This window comes from Taudactylus pleione, unplaced genomic scaffold (genome assembly GCF_031769625.1).
Source record: "Taudactylus pleione unplaced genomic scaffold, aTauple2 ptg000495l, whole genome shotgun sequence".
In the NCBI taxonomy this organism is placed as follows: Eukaryota; Metazoa; Chordata; class Amphibia; order Anura; family Myobatrachidae; genus Taudactylus; species Taudactylus pleione.
Window position 1 is genome coordinate 120,429 of NW_028284897.1, and position 17,136 is coordinate 137,564.

The following is a 17,136-nucleotide window of genomic DNA, read 5'->3' on the forward strand; positions in this document are numbered from 1 at the left end:
GACAAGAGGTTCCCTCTCTAATGAAATAGTGGGGCCTACTGCCTCCACCATCAACACAAGGGTATGCACAAAACTTACAGGTATTTTTCACCAAGTGTCTCTGAGCCAGCCAGTCTGCTTGCTCTCCCAGGTATGAGACACTAGCTTACAATCTCACACAGCCTATATCAGCCAGTTCCAGGTGCAGACCGTAATGAGCCTACTAACAGGCCAAAAACTGGAGTGGCCTGTGGATGGAGCCCTCCCTCTCCTCACATCCACACCCCCATGACCCAAACCGGTTTTTCAAAAAGCCGACACTCAAATCTGCTTCACTGCAGACTTTTAGAACACAGGTCAAAAACCTAGGACAAATGTATCTACCACTGAACACTTTACCAGTGATCCTATCACAATATATACACACACAGTGGTGGAAGTGGGGTGGCATGACATTCCGCCACTTCCTATTTGCCACAGTAGAGAATGTACCGGCCCTGGGATGGAGTATGGGATCCCAGCCCTGGAACAGCAGTGGCATTGTCTGGAGATGTGTCCCGCTGGGGACACATCTCAATTGGTGGTGGTGCTGGTACAGAGCTGGGAGCATCGGGTTCCAGCTGCAATGCAATTTAAAGAAAGCACTGGCCAACCGGCCAAAGGCGTCTTGCAGACTGCCAGCCAATGAGAAGCCAAGTGGCAGCTTCTTATTGGCTTACTGTCGGCACTGTATTTAAAAAGCCTCCTTCTTTTGATTGGCAGCCTGAGCCGGTCCACGAGCCAGGATTGGCTGACGGCCGGTCCTGACTTTAAACTGCACAGCAGCCGGGACACAATGCTCCAGGTTTTGTTTCAGCATAGTGAGGTCAGAGTAAAACAGAGAAAGGGGAGGGTGTGAGAGGGAATCTGTTAGAGAGAGCGGCAGGGGATGAGAGAGGTAAACAGGCAGTTAGTGGTGTAGGGTGTGAGAGGGAATCAGTTAGTGAGAAGGGCAGGGGGGTGATAGAGGGAAGCAGGCAGGGAGAAGTGTGGGTGTGAACGGTGCAGAAGGTGCGATGGAAGCAGGGGCTGAAAGAGGGGAGATTCTAATCTCCATACCCCAACCTCTAAATTCTCTAAATTAGGGTCCTGGTGACAGCTGAGTGCGTCGGGCACAACTTTAACCAAGGGAGCCTGTTCTGGACCTTCCACTGGATGGATTTGGATGACATCACATAATTTGGATGAAAACTTCACAGAATGGTAACTTTGGATCCCAGAAGACATACTAGGGGGTTAGGGCCCCAGTCGGGCCTCCCGTTGGTGTACGCTGGGTAGAACATTGACTCAGAGAGCCTGTTCTCAGTATGCCACTGGATGGATTTGGATGACATCACATAATAAAACTTTTATATATACATATATATATATATATATATATATATATATATAAAAGCAAAAGAAAGGCTATAGCACAGCCGTATATATACAAACATAGACATATGTCTATGTTTGTATATATATGGCTGTGCTACAGCCTTTCATTGTGTATGTATCCCTGAAGACGAGGGGCTGTCCCTCGAAACGTCGGAATAAAGATTTAACCTTTTTCATGCTATTGGAAAGACTGCAGAGTGCCACCTTCTTTTGCTTTTCTATATATATATAGTGCCACCTTCTTTTGCTTTTCTATATTTGGATGTTAACATCCTAGGAGTGCACCGCAGCGTTTGAAGTGATTGAATTGAACACAGGGAGTGCCGGACTTCAGTCCATGTATTATATATATATATATATATATATATATACACACACACACTAGCTGAAGGGTACATATATACACACACGCACATGGATAAACAAAAGGTTGAAAATCAGATGAGTGAAGTCATGCAGAGGATTATAACATATATCTAGGTGGTCGGTAGAAGCAGGTGAAGTTGTTCTGGTCTATCCAGATCACCACCTGAGGGCACAGATGGCGAAGTCTGTCATCACCTCTGGGAGTGTTCATAGTAAATATTGTACATTTTAATGCATCTTTATTAAGCCCAATAATAATTTGTAGTTTAAATTTCCCTAATGCTGTACACCCTCCTCTTTTTATATTAATGACACACATCCCAATTATCTGCAGAGGAATAACTTCAAATGTTAATATACTGTGTGATTGGAGTGTTGCTACCGCCCTGTTTTGTATAAGCTCATAGAAATACTTTTCTCCTGTGTCACAGCTGATGTCAAACAAGGTTTGATTTATGTGTAAAACGTTTTCCACACTCAGAGCATAGAAATAGTTTCTCACCTGTGTGATATCTCCTATGTGTAACAAGATCTGATTTCCATGTACTATATTTCCCACACTCTTGACATGGCCTCTCACCTGTGTCTAACAAGTTGTGATTTCCGTGTAAATTATTTCCCACACTCTGGAAATGGCTTCTCACCTGTGTGACTTCTCTCATGTATAACAAGTTGTGATTTCCATGTAAAACATTTCCCACACTCAGAGCATGTAAATGGTTTCTCACCTGTGTGTCTTCTCTGATGTCTAAAAAGTTCTGATTTCATTGTAAAACATTTCCCACACTCAGAGCATGAAAATGGTTTCTCACCTGTGTGACGTCTCTGATGCGAAACAAGATCTGATTTCTGTGTAAAACATTTCCCACACTCAGAACATGGAAATGGCTTCACACCTGTGTGACTTCTCTGATGTGTAACAAGAGATGATTTTCGTGTAAAATATTTCCCACACACAGAACATGGAAATGGTTTCTCTCCTGTGTGACATTTCCAATGTGTAACAAGATGTGATTTGTTAGTAAAACATTTCCCACACTCAGAGCATGGAAATGGTTTCTCACCTGTGTGACTTCTCTGATGTATAACAAGAGCTGATTTCTGTGTAAAACATTTCCCACACACAGAACAGGGAAATATTTTAATAGGTGTATAAGCTGCACTATGTGTAACAATTGGGTTATCAGGAGAACATTGGTAACAATTAGAGGGATCAGATGATATAGCTGCACTGGGAGGTACTGGATGTAAATTTAGTGTAACGGGATTATCTCCTAGAGATTCCTGTGTGATGTTATCTTCCATTTTAATATCTGTAGACAAGACGGGATTTCCCTCCAAGTCATTCCTGCTTGTGCGTCCATCTGCTGGAAATACAATAACTATATTATTATTACTCACAGCTCTTTATATAGCACAGACATACTGAGAAGCACTTTATGTAGCACAGACATACTGAGAAGCATGTTATATAGCACAGACATACTGAGAAGCACTTTATATAGCACAGACATAATGAGAAGCACTTTATATAGCACAGACACACTGAGAAGCACTTTATATAGCACAGACATACTGAGAAGCACTTTATATAGCACAGACACACTGAGAAGCACTTTATATAGCACAGACATACTGAGAAGAACTTTATATAGCACAGACATACTGAGAAGCATGTTATATAGCACAGACATACTGAGAAGCACTTTATATAGCACAGACATAATGAGAAGCACTTTATATAGCACAGACACACTGAGAAGCAGATTATATAGCACAGACACTCTGAGAAGCACTTTATATAGCACAGACACACTGAGAAGCACTTTATATAGCACAGACATACTGAGAAGCACTTTATACAGCACAGACATACTGAGAAGCACTTTATACAGCACAGACATACTGAGAAGCACTTTATATAGCACAGACATACTGAGAAGCTCTTTATATAGCACAGACACACTGAGAAGAACTTTATATAGCACGGACATACTGAGACACACTTTATATAGCACAGACATACTGAGACGCACTTTATATAGCACAGACATACTGAGAGGCTCTTTATATAGCACAGACATACTGAGAGGCTCTTTATATAGCACAGACACACTGAGAAGCACGTTATATAGCACAGACATACTGAGAAGCTCTTTATATAGCACAGACATACTGAGAAGAACTTTATATAGCACAGACATACTGAGAAGAACTTTATATAGCACAGACATACTGAGAAGCACGTTATATAGCACAGACATACTGAGAAGCACGTTATATAGCACAGACATACTGAGAAGCACTTTATATAGCACAGACACACTGAGAAGCACTTTATATAGCACAGACATACTGAGAAGCATTTTATATAGCACTGACACACTGAGAAGCACTTTATATAGCACAGACACACTGAGAAGCACTTTATATAGCACAGACACACTGAGAAGCACTTTATATAGCACAGACATACTGAGAAGCACTTTATATAGCACATACCTACTGAGAAGCACTTTATATAGCACAGACATACTGAGAAGCTCTTTATATAGCACAGACATACTGAGAAGCTCTTTATATAGCACAGACATACTGAGAAGCACTTTATACAGCACAGACATACTGAGAAGCACTTTATATAGCACGGACATACTGAGAAGCACTTTATATAGCACGGACATACTGAGAAGCACTTTATATAGCACGGATATACTGAGAAGCACTTTATATAGCACAGACATACTGAGAAGCACTTTATATAGCACAGACATAATGAGAAGCACTTTATATAGCACAGACATACTGAGACACACTTTATATAGCACAGACATAATGAGAAGCACTTTATATAGCACAGACACACTGAGAAGCACTTTTTATAGCACGGACATACTGAGAAGCACTTTATATAGCATGGACATACTGAGAAGCTCTTTATATAGCACAGACATACTGAGACGCACTTTATATAGCACAGACATACTGAGAGGCTCTTTATATAGCACAGACACACTGAGAAGCACGTTATACAGCACAGACATACTGAGACGCACTTTATGTAGCACAGACATACTGAGAGGCTCTTTATATAGCACAGACATACTGAGACGCACTTTATATAGCACAGACATTCTGAGAAGAGCTTTACAAACAATATTTAGTCATTCACATCACTCCATGCCCCAGTGGAGCTTACAATCTATATTCCCTACCACAGGGACACATAAATAAACACACAAGGGTTAACTTGTATTAGAAGCCAATCAACATACTAGTATGATTTTTGGAGGGTTGGAGGAAACACATGCAAACTACACAGAGCACCATAGCTTTGAATTGAACTCATGACTTTAGTGTGAAAAGACAGCAATGCTAAACACTACACCACCGTGTAACTATTATGAATGAAGTTGTTTCATTGTTTAATTTGCGGGTACAAACTATGACCACATTATTACATTTACAAATGTACAATCTACAAATAAGACTACAAATGAACAGATAAATTAATGTCATAGACCCAGCCCCAGGGACAGGCAGATGGCACATCACCAATGTATATCTCCCCCCAACTGCAGACTTTGCCGGGTAACGTTCCCTAGCCATCATCACAGAGCAGGAAGCCTCATTAGCCAGTGACGTTGGTGAACCACAATACCCATCCAGACCTCCCTCACACATACACATGGGAAACTTGAGGGGTAATTGCCAACAACTGCGTCCACACTACACAAAGTTCCCCAGGTGGATATATATGTAGCAAAAGCAGCCTCTATATGGTCCTCTGGTCATCCTCAGGGAGAGTATTCCCACCAGAGCCATGTTACTATATTAGGGCAATGAGTCACTGTATATAACCGCTGAGAGGGAAGGAGAGCGATAGGACAGAGCAACACAGAATGATGGCACAGAGCAGGGGAGGCAGCAGGACAGGGTAGGGGAATGGTGCAGGGCACAGACAGGCAACAACAAACAGGAAGAAAGCAGAAGGCAGAGCAGGATACAGAGACAAGTCAGCAGATAAAGCACAACAGTTCATCCAAGCACGGATTCTGGAGGGAGCCATTGTGCAATGACAGGTGTCATTAGCTCTGTGTGGGTGTGAGAAGGTGGAGTTCATGTGACGTGTGTTGTGATGTGCACTATACAGCATGTTTAGGCTGGTGACACACAGTAACATGATGTGAGGAAGAGAGCAGGAGTATAATAGCTGATGGCTCCTGATGTATGAGATACACCAGACAGTGTGGGGAGGAGACTGGTCAGATCTCTGGGCTGGTAACACACAGTGACATGATGTGAGGGGGAGAGCAGGATTATAATATTGGCTGATGTTTCCTGATGTATGAGATACACCAGAGAGTGTGGGGAGGAGACTGGTCAGATCTCTGGGCTAGTACCACACAGTGACATGATGTGAGGGGAGAGCAGGAGTAAAATACGGGCTGATGGCTTCTGATGTATGAGACACACCAGAGACTGTGGGGAGGAGACTGGTCAGATCTCTGGGCTGGTAACACACAGTGACATGAAATGAGGGGGGAGAGTAAAAGTATAATAGGAACTGATGGCTCCTAACTCCACACTGGGCAGATACATTTCACTCATTAGTTTGTACTGACCAAAAAGAATGTAGCAGTGACTGAGCAAGGACAATACAGTATGTGACTATTTTAGGTAATAAGTGTTCATTACTCACTTGTGCTGACATACGGAGGAGGTATTTCCTCCTCCGTAAACTGCTGATCACCCATCATATACGTCTCTTCTTCCCCCCCTTTGTCTTCTTCCTTCATATCAGTCACATACATCTCTTTTTCTCCCTCCTTCGTATCAGTCACATATGTCTCTTCTTCTTCCTCTATATCTTCTCCGTTTATATCAATCACATATGTCTCTTCTTCTTCCTCTATATCTTCTCCGTTTATATCAGTCACATGCGTCTCTTCTTCTCCCTCTGTATCTTCTGCCTTCATATCAATCACATATGTCTCTTCTTCCTCTATATCTTCTCCGTTTATATCAGTCACATGCGTCTCTTCTTCTCCCTCTGTATCATCTGCCTTAATATCAGTCACATACCTCTCTTCTTCTCCCTCTATATATTCTACCTTCATATCAGTCACATAAGTCTCTGCTTCTCCCTCTATAGCTTTTGCCTTATCAGTCACAAATGTCTCTTCTTCTCCTTTTATATAATTTATCTTAATATTAATCAGATCTTCACCCTAATTAAATCAGAGAAAAAAAAATGCATAAAGTCTGATATCATTATTTGAGATTATACAGTATAATGTGAGTGTATAAAACACACACAGCTGCTCTAGTGACAGTATATTGGTGAGACACTAAATCTCAGCTACCTGATGCTCCTGTGGACTCCTGTGATTCTTCTCTGTATAATACTGGAAATAAAGAGGACAGGGACATCTCTCTGGGGTATTTCTGGGTCCATCTGTAGGAGACACGCAATGACTGAGTACATTGTATATATGTGATTATCAGATGATGTGTATGGTCCCCATACCTGCTCTCCCCTGTAAAATAAATGACATTCTCCTCTTACCCAGTGATGTGAGGGGCTGGTTCTTCTCCATCATCACGTCCTTGTACAGACCATTGTTTTCCTCTATATATTCCTCCTCCTGCATGGAGACATAGACAGTGACATCCTGACACCTTATAGGAATCTGACACACACAATGATACAGTCATCACCCAGGCACATCCCTGGTGTTACTGTATAATATCCCATTCCCAGCAGTCACCTCTCCAGTCATCACCCAGACACATCCCCTGGTGTTACTGTATTATGTCCCATTCCAGCAGTCACCTCCCCAGTCATCACCCAGACACATCCCCTGGTGTTACTGTATAATGTCCCATTCCCAGCAGTTACCTCTCCAGTCATCACCCAGACACATCCCCTGGTGTTACTGTATAATGTCCCATTCCCAGCAGTCATCACCCTGACACATCCCCTGGTGTTACTGTATAATGTCCCATTCCCAACAGTCACCTCTCCAGTCAGCGGCTGAATTATCTTGTTGCTAAGTTCCAGGATCTTCTGGTCATTCTGTCTCCCTTGTATCAGTGAGTGAGGTGGAGGCACTGAGATGGGGCTCTGGGTCCTGCTTAGTCCTCCTGACACAGGGGGATGGCTCCTGGGTGTCTCACAGTCACCGGATGTCTTCTTCACTACTGTGTAATCCTGTGTAATGAGGAGACATCAATGAAAATGTCAATTAAACTCCACCTAAATGTAGGTGTTTATTCAGGTGGTAACTTTGCATTACAGTCCCAGATCCCCTCACCTACCCAGTCATGTCCCTGTATTATTACTATAGTGATGTCACTGTGACACTCCCAGATCCTCTCACTTTCCCAGTCATGTCCATGTATTATTACTATAGATATGTGATGTCACTGTGACACTCCCAGATCCTCTCACTTTCCCAGTCATGTCCCTGTATTATTACTATAGATATAAGTGATGTCACACTCCCAGATCCCCTCACCTCCCCAGTCATGTCCCTGTATTATTACTATAGATATAAGTGATGTCACACTCCCAGACCCTCTCACCTCCCCAGTCAGCACGTAGATGATCTCCAGGGTGAGATGTAAGATCCTCTCAGTCCTGTTACTACTGTCCTTGTCCATCCTCAGTGAATCAGAGAAAATACAGAATTGTGTGATGTGTAATAAAGACTCTGGTTCCTCACAGCAGTACTGTCTAGAAATAAATAGAATAAATATAATACACAACACAGAGAACACATGTAACAGTCAGACATGTAATACTGAGTGACCAGTAAGTTTCCCCTTTCCCCCCAGCCATAGAGCCATGGTCAGTGTCTGGGAGAGGTTTCTGTGACCCAGCTCTATAAGACTCAGGGGCTGTCGCACAACGCTGTACTGCATAAGATTACACCAATGGTCCTGGCTGGGGGTTTTATTCTTCCAAGACATATATCAAATGCTCTTTGTACCACTAGAAATAAGTTACATCGGTGTTAGGAAACTGGGCCTGATTTAGACCCGCTCGCGAGCGCTCGCAAGCGGGTCGATGGTGCCCTAGTGCGCACGACGGAGGAAGCTCCGTCGTGCGCATGCGCGAGACCCGCATAGCGACGGCCAAGCCGTCGTTATGGGTCTCGCACCAAAGGGGTCATGCTGTCGATGGTGAGTGAGTTGCCCAGACGGAGGCGTTCCCATGGGAACGCCTACCGTCTGGGTCTGGCCCCACTGACATCACTAGTGATGTCAGTGGGAGTGCTTTTGGCTCTGATAGAGCCAAAAGCACTCCTGGGCTTGCAGCAGCGAGACCCTACCGCAGGGTCTTGTCGCAAGCCCGATGGTCGCCATGGTCTTGACCATGGCGACCATCTTTTTGGCCGCTCGCATATGCTGTGGGTGGTTACCCACAGCTATGCGAGCGGCCAGGAGGCTGCTCCAATTTTAGGTAGGAGGGCCCTGACTCAGAGCGAGCGCTCTGGTCAGAGCGTCCGGCTCTGAATCAGGCCCTCTGTCCTTTATTTTGTATCTGGCCTGCAGTACCTCTGTGCCACCAGAGGTGCTGCTGGTGTATTCTGACATTGTCTCCTCACATGCAGGAGTTAATATCACTCCCCTGTTTAACCACCTGCACCAGCCTCACAGACTATTTATTCCTGTCTCTCACCACGCCCCCTGCTGGTCATTGATTGTTTTCCCTGGATTGTAATTCCACAGCCGGAACCAGCATTGCATATAATCACAAATACAATGTGAAGATTTCACTGGATTGATCATATAAATATTGCACTGAGGGCCTGATTCAGCAAGGAACGCAGAAGCAAATTTGCACGCAGTCACACGATGTTTGAGCTCTGCGCATGCAGCGTGCAAACTGGTCACTGCAATCGGGAAAGCGATCACAGTGTCCATGCAGACCCATGGCTCGGTGATTGATAGGAAGTATCGTTTGTGGGTGGTAATGGTGGGGGTCCGCCAAATGCAGGCGTGCCAGTGCGTTTGAATGTCATTGCAGGGGCGTGCATAAATTAACTATTGCAACAGCATACGCAGTCTGAGGTCTCATAGCGTGCCGGAAGATTAGCAATGTGTGAGTAAGGTCTGACCTGCCGTAATGCTGCATGAGGCTCCGATGTTTCTCAATGTTACCGATGTTTTTGCAGCTGAACTGTGTGAGCGGATGCGTGCGTGATAGCATCAGGGATCTGTGCTGGATCAGGCCCTGAATCCCATAGATTTCAATGAAACGTTTCCTCCACTACTAGACACCACGTGAGTTTCACAGTAGCACTAATCTATACTCAATATAAGTAGTAAGCTACTAAAATCTGGCGCTGTTGTGAGATACAAACTTACTTTTGAAATCTGTACCTGCTGCAGTTAATATTAGGGTCTAGTAAACCCAAAGATCATTGATCTCAAAAAGAATTATAGAGAAACAAAAATGATTGCGCTGGTACAAAAATACATATGGTGAAAGGTTGTGCTCTGTATTATAGACGAGGAGGCTTGTTTAATTTACCCAATATAGGTTTATTGTATACACATAAAAAATATACACATTTAGAACGGCAATAAAAATAATAAATAAAAATCTGTTTGAAGGTTTTATCCAACAATACATAAGAACAATGTCATAAATGACTTAAACTGGTCAATAGACCTACGACCTAATAAACATATCACACATTGCACATATAGCCGCAACAATCTCAAGTAAATGGATAGCGATATGGATTTAGATCCTTGTGAAAAATGTGCAAGAAAAAAATCTATCAGCTAGGACACTGTATTATCAGGATTCTGCAACAATGAATATAGTGTAGCTAAATACGTATCCTGTATCAATAACAACTATTCAAGTTCCGTCAGGTGTATCCAATGTGCTAATGAAAATAAGAGCAACAAGTTCAGACTGATATATGTCACTGGTGTCCCATTGCACATATAATTACCATCCAGTACCGCTGATATGAAATTTGTCCCCAATAAATATGGGGGGGGGCATGATTAGGTTTAGGGGTTAGGCACTAGGGGGAGAGTTAGGTATAGGGTACGGTATGTTAACCCTTTCGGGACCCAGGCGCCGGGATTCTGACTGCCTGGGACCCAAGTGTCGGTATGTCATACTGATTCCTTTCTTGTTCTGTCCTAAACAACCCTATATAATAATACCACATATCAGTGTGTGCTGGGAGCTGTGTCATTCCCCCTCATATATCACTGTACAGTCCACTCCCCCCTATATAATAATAATACCACATATCAGTATATGCTGGGAGCTGTGTCATTCCCCCTCATATATCACTGTACAGTCCCCTCTCCCCCTATATAATAATAATACCACATATCAGTGTGTGCTGGAAGCTGTGCTATTCCCCCTCATATATCACTGTACAGTCCCCTCCCCTATATAATAATAATACCACATATCAGTGTGTGCTGGGAGCTGTGTTATCCCCCCTCATATATCACTGTACAGTCCCCTCCCCTATATAATAATAATACCACATATCAGTGTGTGCTGGGAGCTGTGTTATTCCCCCTCATATATCACTGTACAGTCCCCTCCCCTATATAATAATAATACCACATATAAGTGTGTGCTGGGAACTGTGATATTCCTCCTCAAAAATCACTGTACAGACCCCTCTCCCCTTTATAATAATACCACATATCAGTGCGTGCTGGGAGCTGTGTTATTCCCCCTCATATATCACTGTACAGTCACCTCTCCCCTATATAATAATAATACCACATATCAGTGTGTGCTGTGAGCTGTTATTCCCCCTCATATATCACTGTACAGTCCCCTCCCCCCTATATAATAATACCACATAGTGTGTGTTGGGAGCTGTGTTATTCCCCTTCATACATCACTACGGTCTCCTCTCCCCTATATAATAATAATACAACATATCAGTGTGTGCTGGGAGCTGTGTTATTCCCCCTCATATATCACTGTACAGTCCCCTCTCCCCTATATAATAATAATAATACACATAGTGTGTGCTGGGAGCTGTGTTATTCCACCTCATACATCACTGTACAGACCCCTCTCCCCTATATAATAATAATACCACATATCAGTGTGTGCAAGGAGCTGTGTTATTCCGCCTCATATATCACTGTACAGTCCCCTCCCCCCTATATAATAATAATACCACATAGTGTGATTTGGGAGCTGTATTATTCCCCCTCACTATTCCCCCCTCACTGTACAGTCTCCTCTCCCCTATATAATAATAGTACCACATATCAGTGTGTGCTGGGAGCTGTGTTATGCCCCCTCATATATCACTGTACAGACCCCTCTCCCCTATATAATAATAATACCACATATCAGTGTGTGCTGGGAGCTGTGTTATTCCCCCTCATATATCACTGTACGGTCCCCTCCCCCCTATATAATAATAATACCACATATCAGTGTGTGCTGGGAGCTGTGTTATTCCCCCTCATATATCACTGTACAGTCCCCTCTCCCCTATATAATAATAATACACATATCAGTGTGCGCTGGAAGCTGTGTTATTCCCCCTCATATATCACTTGACGGTCCTCTCCCCCTATATAATAATAATATAATATATACAGGACACGTTACCTGGAATGGAATGTCTATGTCAGGAATGTCTATGACAAAATGGCAGCTAAAGCCCCTGTGGCCCCGCCCCCTCTGCTCTGTGACTGGGAGACTATAAGAATATGGCCGCCGGTCACCTTACGTGAGGACACCATTATACTATACATCTGTTACTCTAGTGATGAAGCTGAGAGCGGCAGGTGGAGGTGGCTGCTTAGTTACAGGACGTCCTTCCTACCTTGTGCCGTGTGATTGGCTACTCGCTGCTGCCAATCACAGCACTGAGGGGAAGGAGTGGAGCGGAGTGGAGGACGGTAGCTATGATAAGAGGGGCGGGGCAGACAGTAGCCATAGCTACACGGAGATGAGAGGGGCGTGGCTATCTAGAGGGGCGTTTCTTCTTCCAGAATCGCATCTTACGTTACTGGATACAGTGTCAGTAGGAGGAGGAGGCAGAGAGCGGCCATTGTTGTGTTTGGCAGCAGGTAATGGTGTTTATTTGTGTTATATAGGGGGAGCAGACTCCAATGTTATATATGACAGGTGATGCACTGCAGACTGTTGTTATTATAATACAGCTTTGGCGCTGCATTAACATTATACAGGTAGGTTAGATTTCAGTGTAACATATATTACAGGTGGAGCAGACTCCAGTGCTACATATAATACAAACAGACCTTCCAACATGACTTCTTCCATCCGGTACCAAATGCTCTGCTCCTGGACGTCCTTCTTAATTGATGATTGCAGACTCCTGTGGTGAAACACCCGTCTCATCTATTAAATAGTTCAACACAGGTGTCTGCATTCATCAGTTAAGAAGGACGACCAGGAGCAGAGCATTTTGTACCGGATGGAAGGGCTCATGTTGGAGGGTAGGTACAACTGGAGCAGACCTATGTGCTGCATTACCATCATACAGGTGGATCAGCTTCCAGTGTTTCATATACTACAGGTGGAGCAGACCATTTTATTACTTATCAAATACAGGTGGAGCAGACCCTGGTGTTACATATAATACAGGTGGAGCAGACCCTGGTGTTACATATAATACAGTTGGAGCAGACCCTGGTGTTACATATAATACAGCTGGAGCAGACCCTGGTGTTACATATAATACAGGTGGAGCAGTCACTGCTCGGTGGGTAAAAGACTATAGAGAAAGGGAGGTGTCCGATGCACTCAGACCCCCCCATACAGAACGTAGCAGCTGTAGCTGGCGGTCAGTACCCTCAGTAGGTGGTTATTAGTGTTACATATAATACAGGTGGAGCAGACCCTGGTGTTACATATAGTACAGCTGGAGTAGACCCTGGTGTTACATATAATACAGCTGGAGCAGACCCTGGTGTTACATATAATACAGCTGGAGCAGACCCTGGTGTTACATATAATACAGCTGGAGCAGTCACTGCTCGGTCGGTAACAGACTATAGAGAAAGGGAGGTGTCCGGTGCACTCAGACCCCCCATACAGAACGTATCAGCTGTAGCTGGCGGTCAGTACCCTCAGTAGGTGGTTATTAGTGTTACATATAATACAGGTGGAGCAGACCCTGGTGTTACATATAATACAGCTGGAGCAGTCACTGCTCGGTGGGTAACAGACTATAGAGAAAGAGAGGTGTCCGGTGCACTCAGACCCCCATACAGAACGTATCAGCTGTAGCTGGCGGTCAGTACCCTCAGTAGGTGGTTATTAGTGTTACATATAATACAGGTTGAGCAGGCCCTGGTGTTACATATAATACAGGTGGAGCAGACCCTGGTGTTACATATAATACAGCTGGAGCAGTCACTGCTCGGTCGGTAACAGACTATAGAGAAAGGGAGGTGTCCGGTGCACTCAGACCCCCCCATGCAGAACGTAGCAGCTGTAGCTGGCGGTCAGTACCCTCAGTAGGTGGTTATTAGTGTTACATATAATACAGGTGGAGCAGACCCTGGTGTTACATATAATACAGCTGGAGCAGTCACTGCTCGGTGGGTAACAGACTATAGAGAAAGAGAGGTGTCCGGTGCACTCAGACCCCCCATACAGAACGTATCAGCTGTAGGTGGCGGTCAGTACCCTTAGTAGGTGATTATTAGTGTTACATATAATACAGGTAGAGCAGACCTTGGTGTTACATATAATACAGGTGCAGCAGACCCTGGTGTTACATATAATACAGCTGGAGCAGTCACTGCTCGGTGGGTAACAGACTATAGAGATAGGGAGGTGACCGGTGCACTCAGACCCCCATACAGAACGTAGCAGCTGTAGCTGGTGGTCAGTACCCTCAGTAGGTGGTTATTAGTGTGGAAGTGACAGAATACACAGAGAGACACCATAGTGTACACCGGGTGATGTATAAGATGCACAGACGTCCTCTGTAATAGGCCCTGCTGACTCCTCACCTGTCTGAGGATTTCTTAGCTTTCTTTTCATTCCTCTAATTATCACGACCTGTTTAGAGCTCCCACTGCTCCCAGCACCTTCCAGCATCAGTCCTGAGGGAACCATGACCGTGCATGTTTTCCAGGTTTCCTCGCAGAATCCCCAGTGAGAGATTATCACCACCTGTGGATCGTTTAGAATGTGTCAGGCAGTAATTTAGCAAGGAGATATGGAAAAAATACTCTATTATATTAGGGATCAGAGATGGGAAACACTGTTAGATCTTCAGTGTGTAAGTGATTATCCTGCTTTATCATGCTTCAGCCTCTCCCCTGTGCTACACAAACATGGCCGGCAGGATTGTCACACATTTAACGTACATTCTACAGTGGTAGGCTAACTGTGGATTCCAGCATGACAGGGCATGCTGGGACTTATGCTCCCACTACAGCTGCGGAGTCACAGACTGTACAACACTGCTGACACTCAGTAATTATAGCAGATGTGGGAGCAGAGAAAATAAGATGGGTGATTGCACCCAAGTCGCCCAGATATTAGGAGACAGAGGAATAGGGCAGTAGTGGGGGAGAGAGGCTGGACTGGGAGATGTGGTGCACTATCGGAGGGCATATACTAGGGGAGGGGGAGCAGAGAAGTAGGGTAAGGTGATGGGGGCAGAGACTTTATCCCAGGTTACTGGGGAGAATGACCTGAGGGTGGAATGAGGAGGAAAGGTGGGTGGTCTGTGAGGGATCTGGCCTGGGGAAATATCTTGTCATATGGTGTTGTGTACTTGTGTATTTTATACTGTGTGTAGTAATCACTGGTTATCAGGTGTGTGACCTGTGTATAGTGATCAGTGTGTATCAGGTGTGTGACCTGTGTATAGTGATCAGTGTGTATCAGGTGTGAGACTTGTGTGTATAGTTATCACTGTGTAACAGGTGTGTGATATGGCTTCGTGGAAGATTAGGGCTTAATAGTTACTCAGTATGTCATGTTTGAATATGTTACATGTACTTTGATATTTATTATAATTATTATATTTACTTTTAGACACGTGAGGAATCAGAGTCTTTACTAGAAGTCATTTGAGGGTGAGACGTGTCCTGTTTAAATCACGGAGGATGAACAAGGACAGGAGTCACATGACTGAGAGGATACTAAATCTCACCCTGGATATCATCTACCTGCTGACTGGGGAGGTGAGAGGGTCTGGGAGTATCACAGTGACATCACTTATATCTATAGTAATAATACAGGGACATGACTGGGGAGGTGAGAGGGTCTGGGAGGGTCACAGTGACATCACTTATATCTATAGTAATAATACAGGGACATGACTGGGGAGGTGAGAGGGTCTGGGAGGGTCACAGTGACATCACTTATATCTATAGTAATAATACAGGGATATGACTGGGGAGGTGAGAGGATCTGGGAGTGTCACAGTGACATCACTTATATCTATAGTAATAATACAGGGATATGACTGGGGAGGTGAGAGGATCTGGGAGTGTCATAGTGACATCACTTATATCTATAGTAATAATACAGGGATATGACTGGGGAGGTGAGAGGGTCTGGGAGTATCACAGTGATATCACTTATATCTATAGTAATAATACAGGGACATGACTGGGGAGGTGAGAGGGTCTGGGAGGGTCACAGTGACATCACTTATATCTATAGTAATAATACAGGGATATGACTGGGGAGGTGAGAGGATCTGGGAGTGTCACAGTGACATCACTTATATCTATAGTAATAATACAGGGACATGACTGGGGAGGTGAGAGGGTCTGGGAGTGTCAGTGACATCACTTATATCTATAGTAATAATACAGGGACATGACTGGGGAGGTGAGAGGATCTGGGAGTGTCACAGTGACATCACTTATATCTATAGTAATAATACAGGGACATGACTGGGGAGGTGAGAGGATCTGGGAGTGTCACAGTGACATCACTTATATCTATAGTAATAATACAGGGACATGACTGGGGAGGTGAGAGGATCTGGGAGTGTCACAGTGACATCACTTATATCTATAGTAATAATACAGGGACATGACTGGGGAGGTGAGAGGGTCTGGGAGTGTCAGTGACATCACTTATATCTATAGTAATAATACAGGGACATGACTGGGGAGGTGAGAGGATCTGGGAGTGTCACAGTGACATCACTTATATCTATAGTAATAATACAGGGACATGACTGGGGAGGTGAGAGGATCTGGGAGTGTCACAGTGACATCACTTATATCTATAGTAATAATACAGGGACATGACTGGGGAGGTGAGAGGATCTGGGAGTGTCACAGTGACATCACTTATATCTATAGTAATAATACAGGGACATGACTGGGGAGGTGAGAGGGTCTGGGAGTGTC

The 17,136-nt window shown here is 44.2% G+C and overlaps 2 protein-coding genes across 9 annotated transcripts in view; one reads left to right on the forward strand and one right to left on the reverse strand.

Moving 5' to 3' along the window:
* Positions 1 to 17,136, forward strand: part of LOC148502483 (uncharacterized) — a 170,174-nt gene that overhangs the window by 43,167 nt on the left and 109,871 nt on the right. The gene's annotated exons all lie outside the window — the stretch shown is intronic.
* On the reverse strand, positions 1,513 to 12,422 carry LOC148502484 (uncharacterized). Its single transcript, XM_088449776.1, has 7 exons — positions 12,389 to 12,422; positions 8,350 to 8,500; positions 7,784 to 7,975; positions 7,331 to 7,409; positions 7,128 to 7,219; positions 6,464 to 6,992; positions 1,513 to 3,128 (listed from the first exon to the last, which is right to left on the reverse strand). Exons 2-7 carry the CDS (start codon positions 8,425 to 8,427, stop codon positions 2,374 to 2,376), a joined length of 1,725 nt encoding a protein of 574 aa, XP_088305902.1. The 5' UTR covers positions 8,428 to 8,500; positions 12,389 to 12,422; the 3' UTR covers positions 1,513 to 2,373.